Below are 20,519 nucleotides of genomic sequence, written 5' to 3'. Positions count from 1 at the left end.
TGGATAAAGAATTGAGATTTCGTTTCTACATGACTGTGAGCAAAACCTCATCATATCCTTGCTGACCCCATAGATGTGTTTCCACTGGACATATTTGTGGGGGCTTTTTGTACAGAACTCGCAGGACAACCTCAGAAACAGGAGCACAAACAACTGAGACAGTACTGGGCCACAAGCACTACAATAGAGAATACAATGAACAGAGAAATTAGCATTCTAGGTGGTACTCATCCGGCAGAAAGGTGAACATTTTATGCCCACGTTGCAAAGACCAGTGAGTGTCATTTCACTGAAAGGTGCAAAGGCATGGTGTCAGACACACCACCCTCTAAAAATGATCCTAAATACTGTAAAAGCAACCTGGGGTGCATATCCCATGCATCTCTCCCCCTTTGGGGCTGGGCATACTCCTTACACCATAACCCTAATGTGCCTGGACTGCGCCAGAGGCACAGGAAACAGCTCAGCAATGTGGGTTTGAGGATGTCAAGCCCTCGCAGCTAATGCAGGGAATCATTTAAACTTAGTTCGCTTGGCGAGCTCCTGCTCATATTCGTCAGGCTCGCCATGAGGGATTTAACTTTATGGGCATAGTAGTCCCTTAAGTTGACGGAAGGGACCTCCTTCATTCCATCCCCAAAGTCACAGCTGCGCATGGCACTCTCGAGTTGCTTTTGGCGCCGATAAAAGTGGGAGAACTTATTGAAGATCAAGGTGATGGGGAGTACCACCACTAGGATACCTGCCAAGATGCAGGCAGAGGCGGTCAGCTTCCCTGCCGTGGTCCCTGGGACCACATCCCCATACCCTACAGTGGTCATACTGACGGTGGCCCACCACCAGCAAGCGGGGATGGTGGCCAGGCCCTCATTCTCCTCCTTTTCGATAGTGTAGGCCACTACGGAGAAGATGGAAATCCCCACAGAGAGGTAAAGCAAAAGCAGCCCTACTTCTTTGTAGCTGTATTTAAGTGTGGCCCCCAGGGAGCGGAGGCCAGTGGAGTGTCTGGCCAGCTTTAAGATGCGGAAAATCCGCATCAGCCTGAGGACCTGGGCCACCCTGCCCAGGTTGGCCAAGGTAGGTGTGCTCTCCACAACCAGGTTTACCACCAGAGTGATGTAAAAGGGGATGATGGACATGAGGTCGATAAGGTTTAGGGCATTCTTGAAAAACTTGAGGAAGTCAGGGGCCACAGCAAACCTGGCCATCAACTCAAACGTGAACCAGGCGATGCCAAAGTGCTCCACGATTTCGAACCTGGGGTCCTCACCAGGGTTGCCCTGGCTGTCAGGGATTTGGAAGTCCGGCAGGCTATTGAGACACATCGTGATGATGGACCCCAACACCACGAGGATGGACAGGACGCTGAAGACCCTGCTCAGGACCGAGTAGCCGGGGTTGTCCAGCGCCAGCCACAGCTGTCTGCGGAAGTTGCCCAGGGGCTGCCCATCGAACTTGGATGCATCGTTGTAGAAGGCCAGGATCTCATCGAAGGAGGACGTGGTGCTCTCCTGGTCGCTCTGCTCATCCCACTTCTCCTGTTCGGGCTCCACTTTGCGGCCGTGGTAGCTGTAGCTGCAGCAGGAGTCGATGAAGAACTCGTTGATGCCCCAGTACTCGATCTCCTGGCTGAAGGAGAAGACGCACAGCTCCGCCATGACATGAAGCTTGCCGGTGTGGTAGAAATGTAGCACGTAGGGGAAGAGCTCGGGGTTGCGGTCAAAGTAGAACTCACGCTGGACGTCGTCATAGTCGTCGCAGAGCTCCAGAATGGCCTCGCGCGAATGGCAGAGCAGCAGGCGGCCCAGGCGCGTCTCGGGGAAGCGCAGCAGCGTGTGCGAGCGCAGCCGCTTCTTGAAGCCGCCTACGTTGATGCGGATCTCGCCATCCTCGACGTTGGCCTCCGACAGGTCCCACAGGCTCTGGCCAGTCATATTGGAGACGCCCAGCCGCCCGCGCCGCGCGGGGGCGCTACACCTGGAAGCCGAAGGAATCGTGTCGGGTGAGCGCCGGGTGCTCAGGGCTCGGGCACCTCTTATTTCCCCATCCGTCCCTGGCGAACCCAGTCCTCTCCAGCGGGTCTCTCGGTGCTGAAGGACACTGGGATGGGGGGCCGGTTCTATGGGGTTTGGCCCCCTCCCAAGGAAAGGCTTGGAGTGGGGGGGTATGTTTCCACTAGCATGGCCGCGTTTCCACGCCCACCCTGGGGGTTCTGTCGGTCCCTTTACGCTGGCAGAGGTCGCGCCCCAGCGGCTCTGAGAGCCCAGGGAGCTGCGAGCTGACCTTGCCCGTGGGCGGGTCGAGGAGACGCCCCCGCCCGCTCGCCGCAGACAGGCGGGACTAGAGCTGGGTTGCGCACCGGCTGGGCTGGGCCGAGATGGGGGGCGCGTAGCCTCGGGAGGGGGCGGGGAAATTCACCTCTCGAGTCATTAACCCCGGGTGGGGTTAAGGGAGCCGGCCTGGCGTCCCCTGCGTCCAGCCCCCGCGACTGGAGCCCCCTCGCCCCCCGCCCCGGGCTTCCCCGCCCGCCTGGCGCCGTGCCCTGGAGCCGCGTGCGCCGCGCGCGCCGCGCCTTACCCCGCGGAGCTATCCGGGCTCGCCCTGCGCGTTCTGGAAGCGCTTACCTGCGAGCACTGGGGCCCGCGGCCGAGGCCGGCGGGAAACTTGCCCGACCTGCTGGCGAGCATCGCTGTGGCCGCAGCTGCCGGCTGGCTGTGCGTGTGCGCGCGGGTGCGAGTGTGTGTGCGCCTGGGTGTGCGCCCGGCGGGAGGGCGGGCGGGGTCCGCCGAGCGTCTCCTGTCTCCGGCCGGGGATGTCGCCGCCGTCTGCAGTTGCAGGAGGCTCACAGGTGGCTCCGTGGCCCCGATGCTCGCAGAGCCCTCCTCGCTCGATCCGCGCGCCCCTCAGCACCGAAGAGAGACAACAACGCGCGCCACAGGGGGCCGGAGCGGGAGATGAGCCGGGGCGCCTCGGCGCGGGCCCTGCTCTGGGGCACGGCGTGGTGGTGCTGAACGGACAGCTCCGCGCTTCCCGGCTCCCTGCGAGGCCGCCGCCCGGACTCCGGAGATGCTGCCGCCTCGGCTTCTCTGCTCTCCTCCCGCGCGTCGCGGCGACCCCTTCGGGCCCCCGGCTCGACGCAGAGCCAACACCTTTCCCAACCCCTCGCCTATCCCCTGGTGGCAGCTGTTATTGCCACAGGGCGCAGGCAGGGGACTGCCTACGGTGACCTTTCCCCACTTGGGTCTCGGGCGGAGCCGAGCTGGGGAATGAGGGATGGCTTGCGTCCGGGAGAAGAGCAGGACGGGAGGAACTCCAGGTTTCCCCTTTTAGGCACCTGCTGAAAAGTTTCCTGAAGCTTCGGGGGAAAGAGGGTGGTGGGGAAAGGCATCTGGAGGGGTGAAGACGGAGCCGGGAAACCCGAGGTCGAGCTCAGCTAAGCTTGCTGGGGGCGGGAGCGCAAGCCCCACCGGCGTGGGAGGGAGTCACGGAGTTCTGTTTGGGAGCTCTGTGTGGGCACTGCGCGTGTACAGGCCGGTGTGGTGTGCCAGAGTTGGAGGATTGTAGGGAGAGCGGGGTGTGTGTGTGTGTGTGTGTGTGTGTGGTCTGAGGAAAATAAGACTTTTCAGTGTCTGTGCAGCGCTGTTAAAAATAGGACCTCTGAGGGGTGGGGGGATGTGTACAGCATGTCAGGACAGGGGAACCTAGGGCATGTCAGCGTGATGTGTGCACACAGTGGCAGACTGTGAGCTGTGTCTACAGTGTGCAGTGTACAGTGTAGTATTCAGTGCGACTGTGACAGGTCTGTGTGCGTAATGAAATGAGAACTTTGTGTATGCAGACACAGTGGGGACTTGGGGTGTGGGTCCAGCGTAGATATGCTCAGTACCAGTGTCCCCACTCCCCAGGAGACTTGTGGCCCAGCTTCAAGCTCTTGGTCTCCAAGGATTGTTCCTTAAAGCACTGACAGCTGGGCTGGAACTGAGAAATGGACCCACAGTCCCCGGGAAGCGCCCTCCCCTTGGTCTCAGCCCTTTCGCATGGTCCCCGTTTGCCAAGATCGGAGGAGGACGGGAGCTTAGCAGGGAGCTCACGGGCTACAGGTCTTGGACAGAAGTCCCGGGAAAGCCTTTGTGGCTCTGGACTCCCAGGGCAGCCATCTCAGCCACGGTGGGCAGCATGTCTTTTATTTCTGATGCTCTGGCAATGTCATCCCCGCTAGATGGCTGCTCTGCAGAGCTTGCGTGCTTTGGGGCTCCTCAGAGGGCCTGGCGAGGACCCTTGAGCTCGCTTCATGTGGAGTGTCCCGGAACCAAGCCTGGCTTCACACAGAGGAGACCTGTGCCAGCCACCTGCCTCTGGGGGTGGGGGTGTGGGGCAGGGTGCCAGCGTGCTGCCTGCGGAGGGGGCTCCACACCCATGTTCCTGCAGCCCCCTGCAAGTGCGGGGAGTCCAGGGAGGCAGGCCACATGGGAGGGAGAATAGGGTGGAGACGGCCACATGAGCTTCCTTTCTCTTTTGTCTGATGCTTTTAGAGAGGGAGGGGTGTGTGTGTGTGAGAGAGAGGGGAAGAGAGAGAGACGGAAGGAGACAGAGACAGGGAGACAGAGACAGACAGAGACAGGCACACACAGAGAGATAGAGGAAGAGGGAGAATCTGGTATTTGCTGTCTTCGTCTCCATCTCTATTTCTTTCGAGGTCTGTGTTCGGAGCACGCGGCCCTCACCCCTGTCTAGGTCCGCTGGATCTATCACTGAAGTCTGGGGCCCTCTCTAGCCTCCCTGGGGCCCTCTCTGCCCTTTGCCCCCATCCTCTCACTGTGCTCTGCCTGGCTTCTGGCCACCCCGAAGCTCACAGCCCCGCTTCTGCTTCGCCATCACATGTCTATGTGGCTTCTGCTGTGTGGCCACCGTCCCCAGCCACTCCCGTCGCCTTGACCTCGCTCCTGACTCTTCCCCTAGTTGAGCTTAATGCATAACCCACCTTTTCCTGCCACATTTGGAGGGTCCCTTTCCCCCAGAAACACTCGGGTTTGATAGCTATGGGGTTTCCGCCCTCCCCCGCTCTGTCTGCCCACCTCCTCTTCCTGTCTGCTTTGTTCTTGCTCGTTCCTTCTTCCTTTGTGGTTGGGGGAGATTTCGTCCCTGGAGGGAGCCCCCCCCCACCCCGCCACCCGCCTTCCGTTTCTCTTGGTTTCTTCCACACCCACGGCCACCCACCTGCGCGCAGGGCTCTGCCCGGCCCCTGGAGCGCTCACTGTCTAGAGGCGCCGCTCCGTGCACGTCTCAGCTCTGGCCAGCGCCCCCTCCCCGCTCCTTACCATTCCCCCTCCCTCCCTCCCTCCCTCTCCTTCTCTCCCTGGTCCCCTTCGGCAGCTGACTGAGACATGCCCCAGCCACTCAGGGGCCCAGGGTCCATACCTGCCCTGTATCAGCTTTTCCCCAGGGTCAAGGCCAAGGCCCCACACCCACCTTTCCTTGAACAACAATGTGCACTTGGAACCACAAGGAGAAGCCTGGGTCTGGGGCACATCAGTTATTTCTCAGAAAGGCTGAGGCAGGAGCTCTGGGGTCTGACAGATGCCTTTGCAGAGGGTTAAGTGTATGTGACAGGCAGAGCCACTGGTTTATTTCCCAGTCACTGCGCTGAAGAGAAATGGAGCCGTCTCCCTCCTTCTGTGCCTGGGAAGCTGGCTGTGTTTATGGTTTATTTAGAAGCCTGAGCCCTGATCTTAAAATACAGCTGCCTGTTCCAGGCACAGTCAAGGCCTGCCCCTGGGCTGGCCTGCCGGGGAGATCCTGATGCGGCGGAAGGGTGGGGGGAAGTCACCCCGGGGAAGGGCAGCGGCCCAGATCCCTGCACCTTGGCGATTATTACCTCTGCCTCTGCCAGCACTGATCTCTCAGTTGAGCCCACACATCTCAGAGTCGGCTTTTTTCTCTGACAGGCGAGGGGGCTGCACTGACGGCTTGGCTGAGGGTGCTGGGCTGCCTGACCTACATTCCCCCGGCGGAGGAGCTGAGTCCTCATCCTCTCCGGGGGGAGAACAGGGGTGCCCCCGCCACCCCCGCCGGAATGGACTGATCATGGGCATCCATCCGGCTTCCCACCAGCCACCCTCCCCATCACAACCAGAGTGTCTCTTAAAAACACAAATCAGGTCATTCCATTCCCTCCGGAAAAACATCCAGGGACTTCCCATGGAACTGAGCATGAAAGGCATGCCGTCCCATAGTTCCAAAATCCCCCATGATGCACCTCTGCCTGGCAGACTTCAGCCCATTGGTCTCTTCTCCAACAATTATGCTCCAGCCCTGTGCCCCTTTGCTCCCTCCGCAGGGCCTTTGCACCTACTGTTTTCTCCGCTTGTCATGGCAGCTTCACAGGGCAGGCTCCTTCTTGTCACTCAGGTCTCGATTTAAATGTCACCTCCTTAGAGAGGCCCGACTACCCAATCTAAACTGGATCCCTCAGTCAGTTTCTAGCATTTTCCCCACAACACTTATATTAAGTGGTTACTGAATACATGATTGAATGATGAGTGAGTGAGGCTTCATCTTCTGTCTTACATTATTCTGTGACAGCCAGAGTCTTGGCCCCCGCCTTCTTCCTCTGGGTGGATCAAGAAGGCAGTTGGAGGGGAAAGAATTGCTGTGCCTGGGGCTGTGGCCTGGATCCCCCAGGCTCTAGGGTGCTCTCCCAGGCAATTGATTAGCCTAAGGGATCTCATTCCTGGCTGCACATAGGAATCCCTTGAGATTTTAAAATAACCGATGCCCCTGGAAGCCTTGGACCTCAACCCAGACCAATTAAATCAGAATCTCTGGTGCAGGGCCCGTGGAATCAGTGTTTTCTTTAAGCCCCCTAAGCCATCACAGTATGGAGCCTGGAGCCGAGATTGAGAGCCTGAGCAGCCCGTCTTTAAGGGCCTTGGCACAGAGCTGTGCCCAAGTGCAGCCCAGTGATCAGCGCCAAGGGCAAGGGCTGTGTCTTAGCTCAGTTAACACCCACCCCTGCCCTGCCTCTAGGGTCAGTGCCTGCCCAAGCGAGGTCACAGAAAGGCTGGGTGCCTTTTTCACCGCCTCCCCTCAATCCCCGGCTCCTGCAGGTCTGTCTGAGACAGTGCCTCTCAGAATCATTTACCTTGGTTCCTTCCCTGCCTTGGATTTAGTGTGAAAGGGCACAGAGAAGCTGCTGGGGACAGAGGCAGGGCGGAAGAGAAGAGGGAAGCAGGCAGGGAGACCTGAGCTGGGGAAGTGGGACTGAGCCTTGGGAAGGAGAGTGTGGGGAGGGGAGGACTGGGTGGGGGGAGATTGAGAGAAAAGTGGGGAACAAAGGGTTTTAAGAAGTTTTGCTGCATTATGAGTGCAACTCCTCACTGTTTTCTCAAGAGGCCACAGTATTTATATAGTTTTTGCATTGTTTCTGGATGCAGACCGAATTTATTACATGTGAGTCCTTGCCTAGGCTGTTTGGCTTTATCCCCAGAGGCCACCCTCCTCTCCTCCTACAGCCCCCCATTCCTAGGTGCCCCTGGAGGTCGATAAGGGAGAGAACATTGTTTCTGAAGGGCTCCTCTCTGAGTTCCTTATTACAAAGGGACCAGATGCCCCAGAGCTGGCCTACAAAGGGGACTTTGAGGTCCCACATCTTGCACTTTCTCCTCCAAAACCCATCGCCTTGGGAGGCTCTCCCAAGGTATACCCAAGTGGTGTAATGGGTATTGCTCCATTGGGGCCCTTCACTGAATCCCCCAGAACATCCTGGGGCAAGGCTAGAAAAAAGTTAAGATAAACTTGATTAAATTTAGAATCCAGGTCACCACAAGGGAAATTAACAAGAGGACAGCTTGACTCCCAGTCTCACTTTTGACCACCTCTGGGGTCTGGCTGTCTTTCCTCTCTATCCCAGGCCCTCCTCAAAGCACACAGTGTGGAGTCTGAGCCCCAGCGGCCCAGGAACTCCCTCTCCATCTGCCTCCGGCATGTCACTTATGCTGTCCCTCCTCTCCTGACCCTTCTTTGGGTGACTGACAGCCTGGACTGAAGCCCCCAGCCCCTCCCACTGGCCCTACTCTCTGGGCCCAAGGGGGATACCAGATCAGGAGGGTTTACCTCCAGGCCCTCACCTGTGCCCAGGGACGGAGGTATCTCAGCAACCATCCACCACGGCAGAAGGCTGAAGAAGATGAAGATAGTGGTGAAACGAAGCTGAGAGTGATGATGGTGAGGGTAGCAGAGGGAGGCCTGGCACATAGCAAGTGCTTAAAATGTCAACCATGACTAGTACCAATTACTGAGTGCTTATGTTGTGATCGGCCCTGTGCTAAGCTCTCTGCTTGCCTCCTGCCCTCACTTGGGTACCATTATTAACCGTATTTTACTGATGCCCATGAAGTGAGATGTCTAGACTCAAACACGTCTCTCTGGTTCCAGAGTCTGGCCTCTTAACGATCTCAAGTGCAAGATTAATTAGGGTAGGCGAATTGCTGTAAACAACAACCCCCAATCCCAGTAGCTTAACCTAATAAAAGTATCATTTCTCGCTCATATTATAGTTCAATTGGGGGTTTGGGAGCAGCTTTCCACCCGCTGATTCCAGAAACCAGGCTCCTTCCATCTTGAGCTCTGTCAGTTTCTAGGGCCTTAGAATCCTTCCCTGGGATCCTCTACATCAAGATGAGAGATGAGGGAAGAGAGCGTGGAGGATGGCATGAGACGTTTCCAAGGCCAGGTCTGGAAAGGGCAGACTTCTCTCCTGCCCACAATCCTTTGGCCAGAACTCAGTCATTGGCCCCATGTAACCAGGAGAGGCGGAGGAAGTTGCAGGGAGAAGAGAAATTGGGGGCATCAGCATTCCCTGTTGCCTGTGGGAAAGTAGATGCTGGTGGACATCCGCATCCATTTCTCCCAAGGTGGGAGGAGGGAGCACTGGAGAGTCCCCACTCGCTGCTCACCATGGGGTAGCTGAAGGTATCCCCAGCTGGAAGGACTTCAGGACACAGGCCCAGGGGAGTCCTGAGCTGGAACTGAGGGATGATCTCTCAGCGTCAGGTAAGACTTTGTTTCCCTTTTCTCAGAATGACGTTTTCAGCCCTGAACCACACCACAGGTCTGAAGAAGGGTCAGGCCCAGTTCTCAGTTACAAGCAGCAGAGAATTAGGCAGAAGAAGCAGGGAATAAAGGATATTAGGTAGGTCAAGACTCTCTAGGCCAGAACCCCAACTTGGACACTGCAGAGGCTGAAAGCCCACTCCCTTCCTCCTCCTTTGATCCCTACTCCTTCCCTAGGCTGGGAACTTGGGGGAAATCTCTCAGGGAAAGACTCCCTTTCTGCCCTGGCCTGCTTGTCCTTTACCATGGCCAACTGTCTACCCTCGGACGCATTCCCACCTCCCCGTAGCTCCCCACAGCTCAGAGGTACTCATAGCTGCAGCCCACAGGCCTTCACTCTTCTGTGAAAGTGACACCCACCCAACTACCCATCCCTTGCCCATTGATGGATCCATCCTTCCACCCACTTACCCATCCCTCCGTGGGCTCCTGTTTCCATGGTTACCCCAAGGCCTGAGTCTGCTCTGGGTTTGCTGAAAGATTCTTCACTCTAAGCTGCTCCCACATCTTTACTGCTGGACTCAAACCCTGGATACCTAATGGGGTCCCATCCTTCTTACAGTTCTCCCTGCCTGCAGGTCATACATTCCTTACACATTGGTCCATCAAGGCTTTCAGCTTCCTGGATTGAAAATAAAAATTAAAAGGTCTCCAGTATTTGAACAGGGAGGTGCTCTGGAAGTACAGTGTCCGGGAGGCTGCCACAGGCAACCAAGTAGGAGTTCCCAGAGGTAGGTAGAGCCCCCTTATAATAATAACAGAAGCTAACATTTACTGGTCACTTACTATAAGGCAGACACTCTTCTAAGGGTTTCACATCTATGAACTAGGTCAATCCTCATAATGACCCTTTGGGGTACATATTATGATTTTCTGAAGAAGAACAGGCAAAAAAAGGTGAAGTAAACCTGTTAGGGTTACAGAGCCACCAGTGACAGAGTTGGGATTCAAAGCAAGACAGTCTGACTCTAGAGGTTTGTTCTTAAACACCTCATTCATGGACTCTCTACAGCCATTCCTCCCCACCCCAAGGATTCTGGAAGTTTCCCTGATTCATTTTTTTGAGACAGGAAGTAGGATTCCGAGCCCCTCCTCCAGTGCTCAGCTCAGCCCTAGGGGTGACAAACGCCCACAAGGGACCCACCTGGCGTCAGCTTTCGGTTGCTCAGAGGCCTGGGGTCGGGGGCACAGCTGTTCTCAGGAGGAGTTCCCCAACCCTACCCAACCTGAGCTGGTCTGTCTGTGGCCTCTTGAGGTTTCCTCAGGTTAGAACCAAGCAGCAGCTTGTCCTCAAAGACCTTCAGGAGGGTGGGAAGAAGCAATCCCATCAGAGGAACCCAGCTGAGGGAAGACACAAGATGTTCCCCACAAGCGACAGAAAACCAATTCACACTCTTCCCCGCAGCCAAAAAATTAAGCTAATTTTTCATTTCTTTGCTTACGTGCGACTCAACTAAACATAGGCATCTAGGAATGCAAACAATGACTAGATTTTCTTAATTTAGGGCAGCTTTAATTAAACCTTGCTAAAATGACAGAGGCTCTGGATATTTTTATCACGGTAGGAAGCTATGTGACTTGGGACTAGGAGACGTGGGGAACACGATGCTAGAAATGCCTCCTACCCTGGCCATCTCCCACCCCGGACTGGCCTCCCAGGCCTGCCCCAGGCAGCATGTCTCCTGAGAAAAGCTCAATCCTCCTGAGATTCTTGTTTCCTTTGCTCTTGTTTTAATTAAAGGAAATGCATTTCCTTACACTGCACTCATTCTAACTAACTGGAGTTGGGAAATCCAAATGACTTAGCAAAAAAAAGTTTAAATTACAGGATTTTTTTTGGAAAAAAATTTGGACTTACCAGAAGTTCATAGCATAAATATTAAGAAACCGAAATAAAAAGTTTCAAAGGTAGAGTTCTCTAGTACCTACTGCTCACTGTATCCAATTCTCCTGTCCTTCTGGGCATACGGAAGGGTGTTTTTCCTTCCCCACACTCTCCAAGTTTGGAGGAACCGTGTGACTTGTTCTGGCCAATACACTCTGTCTGGAGGTGATGTGTCATATGTGGGCCAGAGCATTTAACTGCTCTGCCATTGTTAGAAGCTACAGCATTCTCTTCCCCTGCTGTGGAAGCACATATTGAGACGATGGTGCCACAAGATCAAAGCAGCCTGGATCCCTGAGCTACCCCATGGAGCACAGCCACCCTGGAGTCTCCTGGATCTGAAGCAGACTTTATATGTTTGAGAGATACATTTTGGTTGGGTAATATCACTGAGGTTTGAGGGGAGTTGGTTGTTTCCTACAGGCAGAGTCTATCCTATCTTGATTAATACAAGAAATAATGCTTTTCTAATAGTCATCGTACAATAACACCATATTATTTTAATTATTTCCTTTTAGATTATTTTGGACTTTCCAAAATCATCTGTCTTGTTTAGTCTGGAATGGGATGAAGTTTACAATTTTTGGAGAACATGTTTAACTTATTTAAGCAAAACTGATGTGTCAGCAGGAAGGTTTTTAAATTTATCAAAATTCCAGGGTAAGGTTAAAAGCCGCCCTTCAAAATAAAAGTCAGAATGGAAGGTAGATTTATTTCTCAGAGTATTGTGGGTGTGGGCAGTTTCTCTCAAAAGGGGACAGTGATTAAGTGTTTGGGAAGGAGGAGGTGAGAAGATGTTTGAAGAAGGTATGTTTTTGTGCGATGTGCTATTAGTTAAGGTGACGCCAACCAGTACAATAAATAAATGTATTATGGCTCAAACATGATAGAAGTTTACTACTTATTTACATAAAGTCCAAAATATTTGTTGTAATTTGGTGGGCAGCTCTCCTACAAGTGGTGATTCAGGGAATTGGGCTCCTTCCCATCTTCAACACATCCTTCCAATGTTGCAGAGCTTATCTACATTCAGCCTGGAGAAGGGGAAAGAGAGTGGAAATGCATGTGGGATGTTTTCAGAGCCTAGGCCTAGATGTGGTACCCATTGTATCCACTGGCATTTCACTGGTCAGAACCCAGTCACATGACCACTCCTAATTGCAAGGGAGGTTGGGAAATATCATCTAGCTGTGTGGCCAGGAGGAAGAGAAATCAGGTTTGGTGAAGAGCTACCCGGTTTATGTCACAAAAGACCTCCATTCTTTCCAAGTTGGATTGGAGTAATGCTTTTAGAATGTAACCCCATGTAGAAAGGACCATAAGTGGACCCGACTTTGTGCAGGTTAGATTTGAGAGGCCTGAGTGGGATTTTGCCTAAGGCACAGTTTTCTGCTTCTTAGATTAAAAGAATAGTCATTTTCTGAGCCACAGGTATACCTTCTAGGATTCCCAAAGTGTTGGAACCGTAATATAAACAAATGTAGGTGAATGAGGTACAAGCACTACAGCACAGGAAAGCCTGAGAGAAAGATGGAAACTTCTCTGACGTTACAATTAGAATTTTAGAGAACAGGTGGCACCACACAGAGGATTAAATGGACGCAGGGTCATGCGAATTGGTTAAATGGAGGACGCCTACAAGAACTTGCAAACTGGACATTAGCATTTAATCTAATCCTCGGAGTCGCCCAACTCTGTTTTAAGAAATAAGAGACTTTTATGCAAGGAGTGAGGAAGTCAATGATAAGCAAACTTGAGCTAGTTCAAAGTGGTTGCCTTGCTCTAGCTGGGACCCGCTCCCCAGGGGCAGGGCTGCTACTGTGAGGCTTGCAGTCAAGTGGGCTTTGAACTGTTTATACAAGCTAATTGCTTCTAGAAACATAAGAAATTCACAGGACGTTCCATGCAAGGAACCAGAGAAAAGGACTTTGAGCTGTGTTAGTGGTTCTTGGAAGGTTTCGGGCATGGCAAGCACTGAGGGCAGAACAGAAGCATTGTTAGATGGAGAACTGAACAGCAGCGATGATGGCAGCTCTCAAGCCACCAGGCATCTGATTTAGTGGTCAACTGTCTCACTGGCCTAACAGTAGGGCATCCTAAGGGTAGGAGGGCAGGGAAGCTAGGATTTATAGATTGAGTTCATAATTAGGAATCTACCAGCAGCACAAACATTCTCCTGTGCTGCAGTAGGAGGAACTGCTGTAGCAAAAGGCAGCCTGAGGGAGCCATAGAGGCAGGCTTGGATAATGAGAAGCACTTGGATCAATCCTTGCGGGAGAAAGATCAGCAACTTTTAGCAAAGAGTGCCTGAACAATTTGAGATCTGATCTTAAACTTGGAGAAACTTCCTTAATTCCCTCTGTTGGTATGGGGGGCTAATCATGCCGAGCAACAAAAAAAAAGACAATATGGCACCTTCTGGAAGCAAGATGGAATAATGGGATTTAAACTAGGGCAGCCCGCATGGGTTTGGGGGCCAGTGCAAGATGGATGAGAAAGCAGCTTCCTTAGTCTCATTCAAGAGACACCCCAGGGGCTTCCCTGGTGGCGCAGTGGTTAAGAACCCGCCTGCCAGTGCAGGGGACACGGGTTCGAGCCCTGGTCCGGGAAGATCCCACATGCCACGGAGCAACTAAGCCCGTGTGCCACGACTACTGAGCCTGCGCTCTAGAGCCCCCGAGCCACAACTAATGAAGCCTGTGTGCCACAACTGCTGAAACCCGCGTGCCTAGAGCCCGTGCTCTGCAACAAAAGAAGCCACCGCAATGAAAAGCCCGAGCACCTCAGTGAAGAGTATCCCGGCTCACAGCAACTAGAGAAAGCCCGTGCGCAGCAACAAAGAGCCAACTCAGCCAAAAATAAATAAATAAAATAAATAAATTTTTTTTAAAAAGAGAGATACACCCCAGATCCAGCCCAGGACTTAGGGTGAAGACGGTGTCCTTGAATTTGCTCCCAAAGGGGTAATGTTTGTCACATGAGAGGCATTTCTCGGCGCTCAGGATGAGAGAGACAACGTCACCCTCAGGCTGCCCTGAACATTGGAGTAAGTGGCATGTGTTTTGTTTGTGGCAAGAAAGAAAATCTGAGTTTGTAACTATGTAGAGACCTCCAAGGAGCAGAGACTCTGGTGGGAGAGGCTGGGCAGGTGGGCTCAGATATTTATGATGTAATAAGTAGGGGTGGGGGGCAGACTGCCAAGGCACCATGCCCTCACCTTAAATTGCCATGTCTCCAAACTGCACCGGGAAGGAGAAGAGAGGAGAATGCAGGTTGAATGAGGAGATGGGTTGTCATAGCCATCATGTCATAGCCATGGTCAATATTCTATTTTGACTGAGACTTTGTACTTCTGAAAGGGAGTTGTGTAATAGGTTTGTTGGCTCTAGAAAAGTTGTAATAAGATGAAGGATTTTATTGCATTGCATTCAAAGGGAGTGGAGCATAGGTTGGTGGCTCCTCATAAGAAGAACAGTTAAGATAATGAAAAATCCTCGTGCCAGTTCATCTAAAACATCCATCCCCAAATCTCCATTAAATCCTCAAGGATTTAAGAGTTGACTGTGTATTTCTTTTGACTGTGAAAAAGCTGAAAGGGCCATGAGGACACTCAAATTTATGTGGGTTACATTTAAAAAGCACATAAAAATGGATGTGGCTGGCTGGCTGGATTTAAAATAAGCCTTATCTAATTATCAAAACAAATTGGCCAAACTTCTTTGGCGGGGGAGGTGGTGGATACTTTATTTGTATGTAATTAATTGTAATAATAAAATGTCATTGTAAAGTTATGCTACCAGTAATTATGTTCCCAGTTGTGGGAACTTGAGATGTACCAAAGCTACTATTGATCTGAGGGTAAATTATTAATTGAAAAGTAGCACTTCGAAGAAGCACTATTTCCTACCTTTCTTCTTGTTCCTGGCACCTGTACCATTTGTGATGATTTTTTCTTAGTAAACATGTCAGTGTGTGTGTGTGTGTGTGTGTGTGTGTGTGTGTGTGTAGGAGGAACTTGTTGGAGGTAAGATGTAAGAGGAATGGTAGAAAACACAGGGGAGTAGTATCATAGACACATTTAATATTATTAATTAAACTATACATTGTCAGCAAAGAGAGATAGAAATATAAATGGTGTGGCTCATATCATTCATTAAGTGACAGTTTGAGTGTTCATTTATTTCTTTTTTTTAATAAGATTATTTATTTATTTATTTTTATTTTTGGCTGTGTTGGGTCTTCATTGCTGTGTGAGGGCTTTCTCTAGTTGCGGTGAGCAGGGGCTACTCTTCTTTGCGGTGCACGGGCTTCTCATTGCGGTGGCTTCTCTTGTTGCAGAGCACAGGCTCTAGGTGCGCGGGCTTCGGTAGTTGTGGCTCGGGGGCTCTAGAGCGCAGGCTCAGTAGTTGTGGCACACGGGCTTAGTTGCTCCGCGGCATGTGGGATCTTCCCGAACCAGGGCTCGAACCCGTGTCCCCTGCATTGGCAGGTGGATTCTTAACCACTGCCCCACCAGGGAAGTCCATGAGTGTTCATTTATTTCTTTACCCCTATATCCACCCATTCAGACATGCATACCTAATTCTCTAGGAAAGCATTTGAGGCAGCCAAAATATGTTTTATCCCAGTCCTCTATTCAACAGATATTCGTTAAGGCTCATGAGCAAGACAGACAAGCAAAGGGTGATAGGGCCACACTGTAGATAAGGTCCACCAATTAGGGATGCCTGGGCGAATCCCTGATCCAAAGGGCAATCTCATACCTCTATCCCATTCTTTCTAGAAGGAGATGGAGATAAGAGGACAGACTCATATGTTTCTACATGTGTTTTCACTAGGGAGGGAGGCAGGGCCTTCAACAAGACAGCTGCTCCTCGGCCTGTAGACTCTGCCAGCTTTGACTTCTAAGGTCTTCCAAACCCACTTTAGCTGGCTGGTTTTTAATGCAATAACCACCAAGATATTCTGTTATCTTTAGATCAGTGGTTTTTAATTTTTCCCCATTTCTTTTTTTTTTTTTTTTTTTTTTTTTTTTTTTTTTGTGGTATGTGGGCCTCTCACTGTTGTGGCCTTTCCCGTTGCGGAGCACAGGCTCCGGATGCGCAGGCTCAGCGGCCATAGCTCACGGGCCCAGCCGCTCCGCGGCACGTGGGATCCTCCCAGACCGGGGCACGAACCCGCGTCCCCTGCATCGGCAGGCGGACTCTCAACCTCTGCGCCACCAGGGAAGCCCATTTTTCCCCATTTCTAACAGACCAAATTAGAAATAATGTGGAAAAACTAAGGAAACACAAGTACAGAGAAAATAAATGAGACTGATTCAATGGCCTTCTATCCTAAACAAAATCTGATTGTTGGGCCTCTGACTTGGGTCGGCTCTTTCCTCTTGGAGGTGTGGCACTCTCTGGCCAAGGAAGGGACCACCGAGGGTCTTTGAGAGACCCAGGCTTTCCCCCCCTCATTCAGCCTGGCCTAGAAGGCATTTGGCAGAGAAGGTGTAGGAGATTGTCCTGAGCTTGAAGACAGCTGTGAATGAGTCAGAAGAGACTTAAGGCCAGTACAAGGCCTCAGAGCCATGTTGACTGTATTTTTCAAGCCTTAAAATTGAAACACATGGCTTGCCACATGGGTTAAAATCGGACAGAAAATCTGGAGTTCGAAAATTCATATTGCAGCGTGTTGTAGCTGAGTCCAAAATGGGATTTGGAGGTTGGCTGTTGGTTGAACTGATGGTCCCTCCGTCCAACTTCGAGCATCTGTTTACATGAAGCGAAGTGCACAGGGCCTTTGTTGGCTGGAGAGCATGGGGGGAGTTGGTGGCAGAGTTGTCTTGGGAAGGAAGAGAGGGAGAGACTGAAGGATGGAGGGAACGGCAGAGTGGTCAGTGCCTCATGGGTCCTCATGTAGACAGAGGGCTTAGAAAGAAAGCCAAAGGGGATATTTTCACGAGGAAGTTGAACGCACTCTGGGTACAAGCCAAGCTGCGTTGGGGCTCACCCACAAAACATGAGAGATGCTATTCTTCTTACTTTGCACGGAACCCAGCACTGCTCTCACATCTCATGGTATGGTGACTTTAGTTGCTCCAAGAGATGGTGCCTCTCTCTCACCCAGAATAGCATTGTCCACGGGGCACCATTAGCAGTGGGTTCCCAGAAAGCCTCAGCCGAGTGGATGGGGGCATGGGGCTTAGTAGACAATTTAGGGATGTGAGGTCCTGAGTGAGAAAATAAGGGCAGGAATTTTGGGTCATTGATGTTTATGAGGCTTAAATAAGACAAGTTGCACTATAGGAAAAATAGAAGACCACAGAACAATGGGGGGCATTTTCTTTCAGACTCAAAATTGGGTCATATGGTGGTATTCACTGTTGGATAATAGGACAGATGATCTAAATTCGGGACTGGTCCAGAAAAATTGCCAAAGCAGTATCAGATTAAGTGGATTGAAGATTTCATTGGATTAGATCCCTAAACTCTGGTTATGAGTGCTTATTATGCAGCCTATTGTCTCAGCAGAATGGGAACCCTTGCTCAACTTTATAAAACCAGCAGAAGGATTGCCAGCCAGCCTCTGGCTTTGGATTATTTTGTGATCTAACAGTTTAAAGAGCTCGTGTCAGTGAGACCAATTTGGAATACAAATGATCGCTTAAAGTCTCTTAAAGGCTTTAAGAATATATTTTAATCATTGAATCTTCCCCTAAGCCCAGCAGAGTTATTCATGAATAAATTGTTGTGCCTTTGAGTCAACAGGAATTGGGCAGGCTTACTGAATTAATGAACACTTCCCTTTTTCTAGTCCTTCTCATGGTGTGGCAATGTGTATGTTCACTAGCTTTGTGAAATGCAGATGGGGTATAATTGTCCCCAAATTGATCTGTCTTACATCATTGAATTTCAGTTTTTTGCATTTTTATGCCAGAATCAAATTTAGCTTATTATTATTGTTGTGGGAAATAATTATAAGCCTTTAATTGTCATGGCACTTGACGATTTAAAAAGAAATTCACAAATGTTATTTAATTCCATCCTCACTGTAACGTGGGGGACTGAGCAGAGTAGGAATGATCAAATGTGCCTCCAACTCCAAAGTGCCCCTTTTCCTGTTGGTAAATTGAGGCTCTCGGGCAGTTAGGTGATGTGCCCATGGCCATGCAGATGTAAGTTACAGAAGCAGGAACAGAACCCAGAGTGAGTGGCTCTGCCAGTCCTGAGTTGTGTCTCAGTCAAGCCCTGTCTTCAAAGTGTGTCAAGTGGGGGAGATCAGATTTGCCTTGCAGGCTCACTGTGAGTGTCATGTATTTGTAGGAGCTGGCACAGCACCTGACATCAGGTGAGTACTTAGCTGCTCCTTTCTCTTCTCATCTCCATGCAACGGCATGTGACATTTGGAGGTTCTAAAGCCCCCAGGCTGAGATGTGAGATCATAAAGGCTTCCTCTCAACCAGCCTGGAGGCTAAGGAGCTAGCAGCCACACCACCCAGGCATGCGTACGCACATATACATGCACGTGTGTGCACACATCCACCCTCCAGCATGCACACATGTACGCACATGTGGGCGCCAGCAGAAGAGCGCCTCTCTGAATTTCAAATCTCCAGTAGGTTAAGAAGATCCCTCTTCCCCATCTGCTATGGTCTAGTCTCTAAAATTAGCTCCATAAATATTCCCCCACTACACGTACATTCATGGCAACCCACTCTCCAGGTCTAAACTGTACAGCCCCTCAAGTCCTCGGCTTTCATTGCCAGTCAGCCCTTCCACTTGCCTGCTGACCTCCTCCAGGCCTAAAGCCTCTGCTGGGTGTGTCCTCACTGCCTGTCCAGTGGTCCTTTTGCCCAGAAGTTTGGTGAAAGATGTAACAACAGCCGGGATCGTCTCTGTTTGGGCCTCTCACCCCTTAACAAGCTCCACTGGAGTGGAGGGGCAGGCTGGAGCTCATAGGATGCCCCACCATGGCCTCCTCTTCCATGCTGGATTCCAGGGCTGGAACCAACCTTTGCCATCACCTGGCCCATCCCCCTTCTTTTACAGAAGGGGAGTGCCAAGCTTAATTCTGGACTTGGGCTCCCCGAGAGAGGTGTTCTTGCTCATTTGTGGCGGGACAACTAGATAAAGCATGTCTTTTTTTTTTTTTTTTTTTTAGTTTCTGCTTTATAACAAATTGAAAGGGTTATACATATACATCTGTTCCCATATCCCTTCCCTCTTGTGTCTCCCTCCCTCCCACCCTCCCTATCCCACCCCTCCAGTCGGTCACAAAGCACCGAGCTGATCTCCCTGTGCTATGCGGCTGCTTCCCACTAGCTATCTATTTTACCTTTGGTAGTGTATATATGTCCATGCCTCTCTCTGGTTTTGTCACAGCTTACCCTTCCCCCTCCCCATATCCTCAAGTCCATTCTCTAGTAGGTCTGTGTCTTTATTCCTGTCTTACCCCTAGGTTCTTCATGACATTTTTTTCCCCTAAATTCCATATATATGTGTTAGCATATGGTATTTGTCTTTCTCTTTCTGACTTACTTCACTCTGTATGACAGACTCTAGGTCTATCCACCTCATTACAAATAGCTCAATTTTGTTTCTTTTTACGGCTGAGTAATATTCCATTGTATATATGTGCCACATCTTCTTTATTCATTCATCGGATGATGGACACTTAGGTTGTTTCCATCTCCACACTATTGTAAATAGAGCTGCAATGAACATTTTTGTACATGACTCTTTTTGAATTATGGTTTTCTCAGGGTATATGCCCAGTAGTGGGATTGCTGGGTCGTATGGTAGTTCTATTTGTAGTTTTTTAAGGAACTCCCATACTGTTCTCCATAGTGGCTGTACCAATTCACATTCCCACCAGCAGTGCAAGAGGGTTCCCTTTTCTCCACACCCTCTCCAACATTTATTGTTTCTAGATTTTTTGATGATGGCCATTCTGACTGGTGTGAGATGATCTCTCATTGTAGTTTTGATTTGCATTTCTCTAATGATTAATGATGTTGAGCATTCTTTCATGTGTTTGTTGTCTTGTTTACCCATAGGCAGCTCCTCAGGAAAGAGGCAGAGTCCCCCCACCTTTCAGTGAGGGATTGCATTCAGGTGCAAATAACAGAAGACTCAACTGCAGCCATTTGAACAAACAGCCTGGGAGCAGCTGTCTGGAGGCCCCGTTGATGGCCCAAGGACCCCAGGACTGGCTTCTGTGTGATTGTCTCAGTCTTTTCCTCCTGCTGTTACTTCAGGATCTCCAGAGGCCGGCTGCATCTCCTGACATTTGTCTGTGTATCAGCTGGGAAAACGAAGGACAGAAGAAGGGACGAACCTCTGCTCTCATCTCGTTGGCCTGTGCTGTGACTCTGCCGGAGGGCCTCTCTGGCTGTGGGAAACTGCTCTCTCTGTGCATGGAGCAGGCCAGAGGGACAGAGGGTCACCCCGGACTCCCTCCCCAGGGGCAGCCCTCAACTAATCGATAACGGAGAGCAGTTGGTGGATTGGTACCCCAGCTCCCTTGCCTCTGGGGG

General features: G+C 51.2%; 1 protein-coding gene across 1 annotated transcript; it reads right to left on the bottom strand.

The window, feature by feature from the left end:
* Window positions 1–500: 500 nt before the first annotated feature.
* Window positions 501–1,934, bottom strand: KCNS2 (potassium voltage-gated channel modifier subfamily S member 2; the record flags this gene model as incomplete). Its single annotated transcript, XM_079722443.1, has 1 exon — window positions 501–1,934. The coding sequence occupies one exon, from the start codon at window positions 1,932–1,934 to the stop codon at window positions 501–503; it is 1,434 nt and encodes a 477-aa protein (XP_079578569.1).
* Between the last annotated feature and the right edge of the window lie 18,585 nt (window positions 1,935–20,519).

The sequence above is a fragment of the Hyperoodon ampullatus genome (assembly GCF_949752795.1).
Source record: "Hyperoodon ampullatus genome assembly, chromosome: 17".
Taxonomy (NCBI): Eukaryota; Metazoa; Chordata; class Mammalia; order Artiodactyla; family Ziphiidae; genus Hyperoodon; species Hyperoodon ampullatus.
This window is presented reverse-complemented; position numbering and strand designations above follow the sequence as displayed.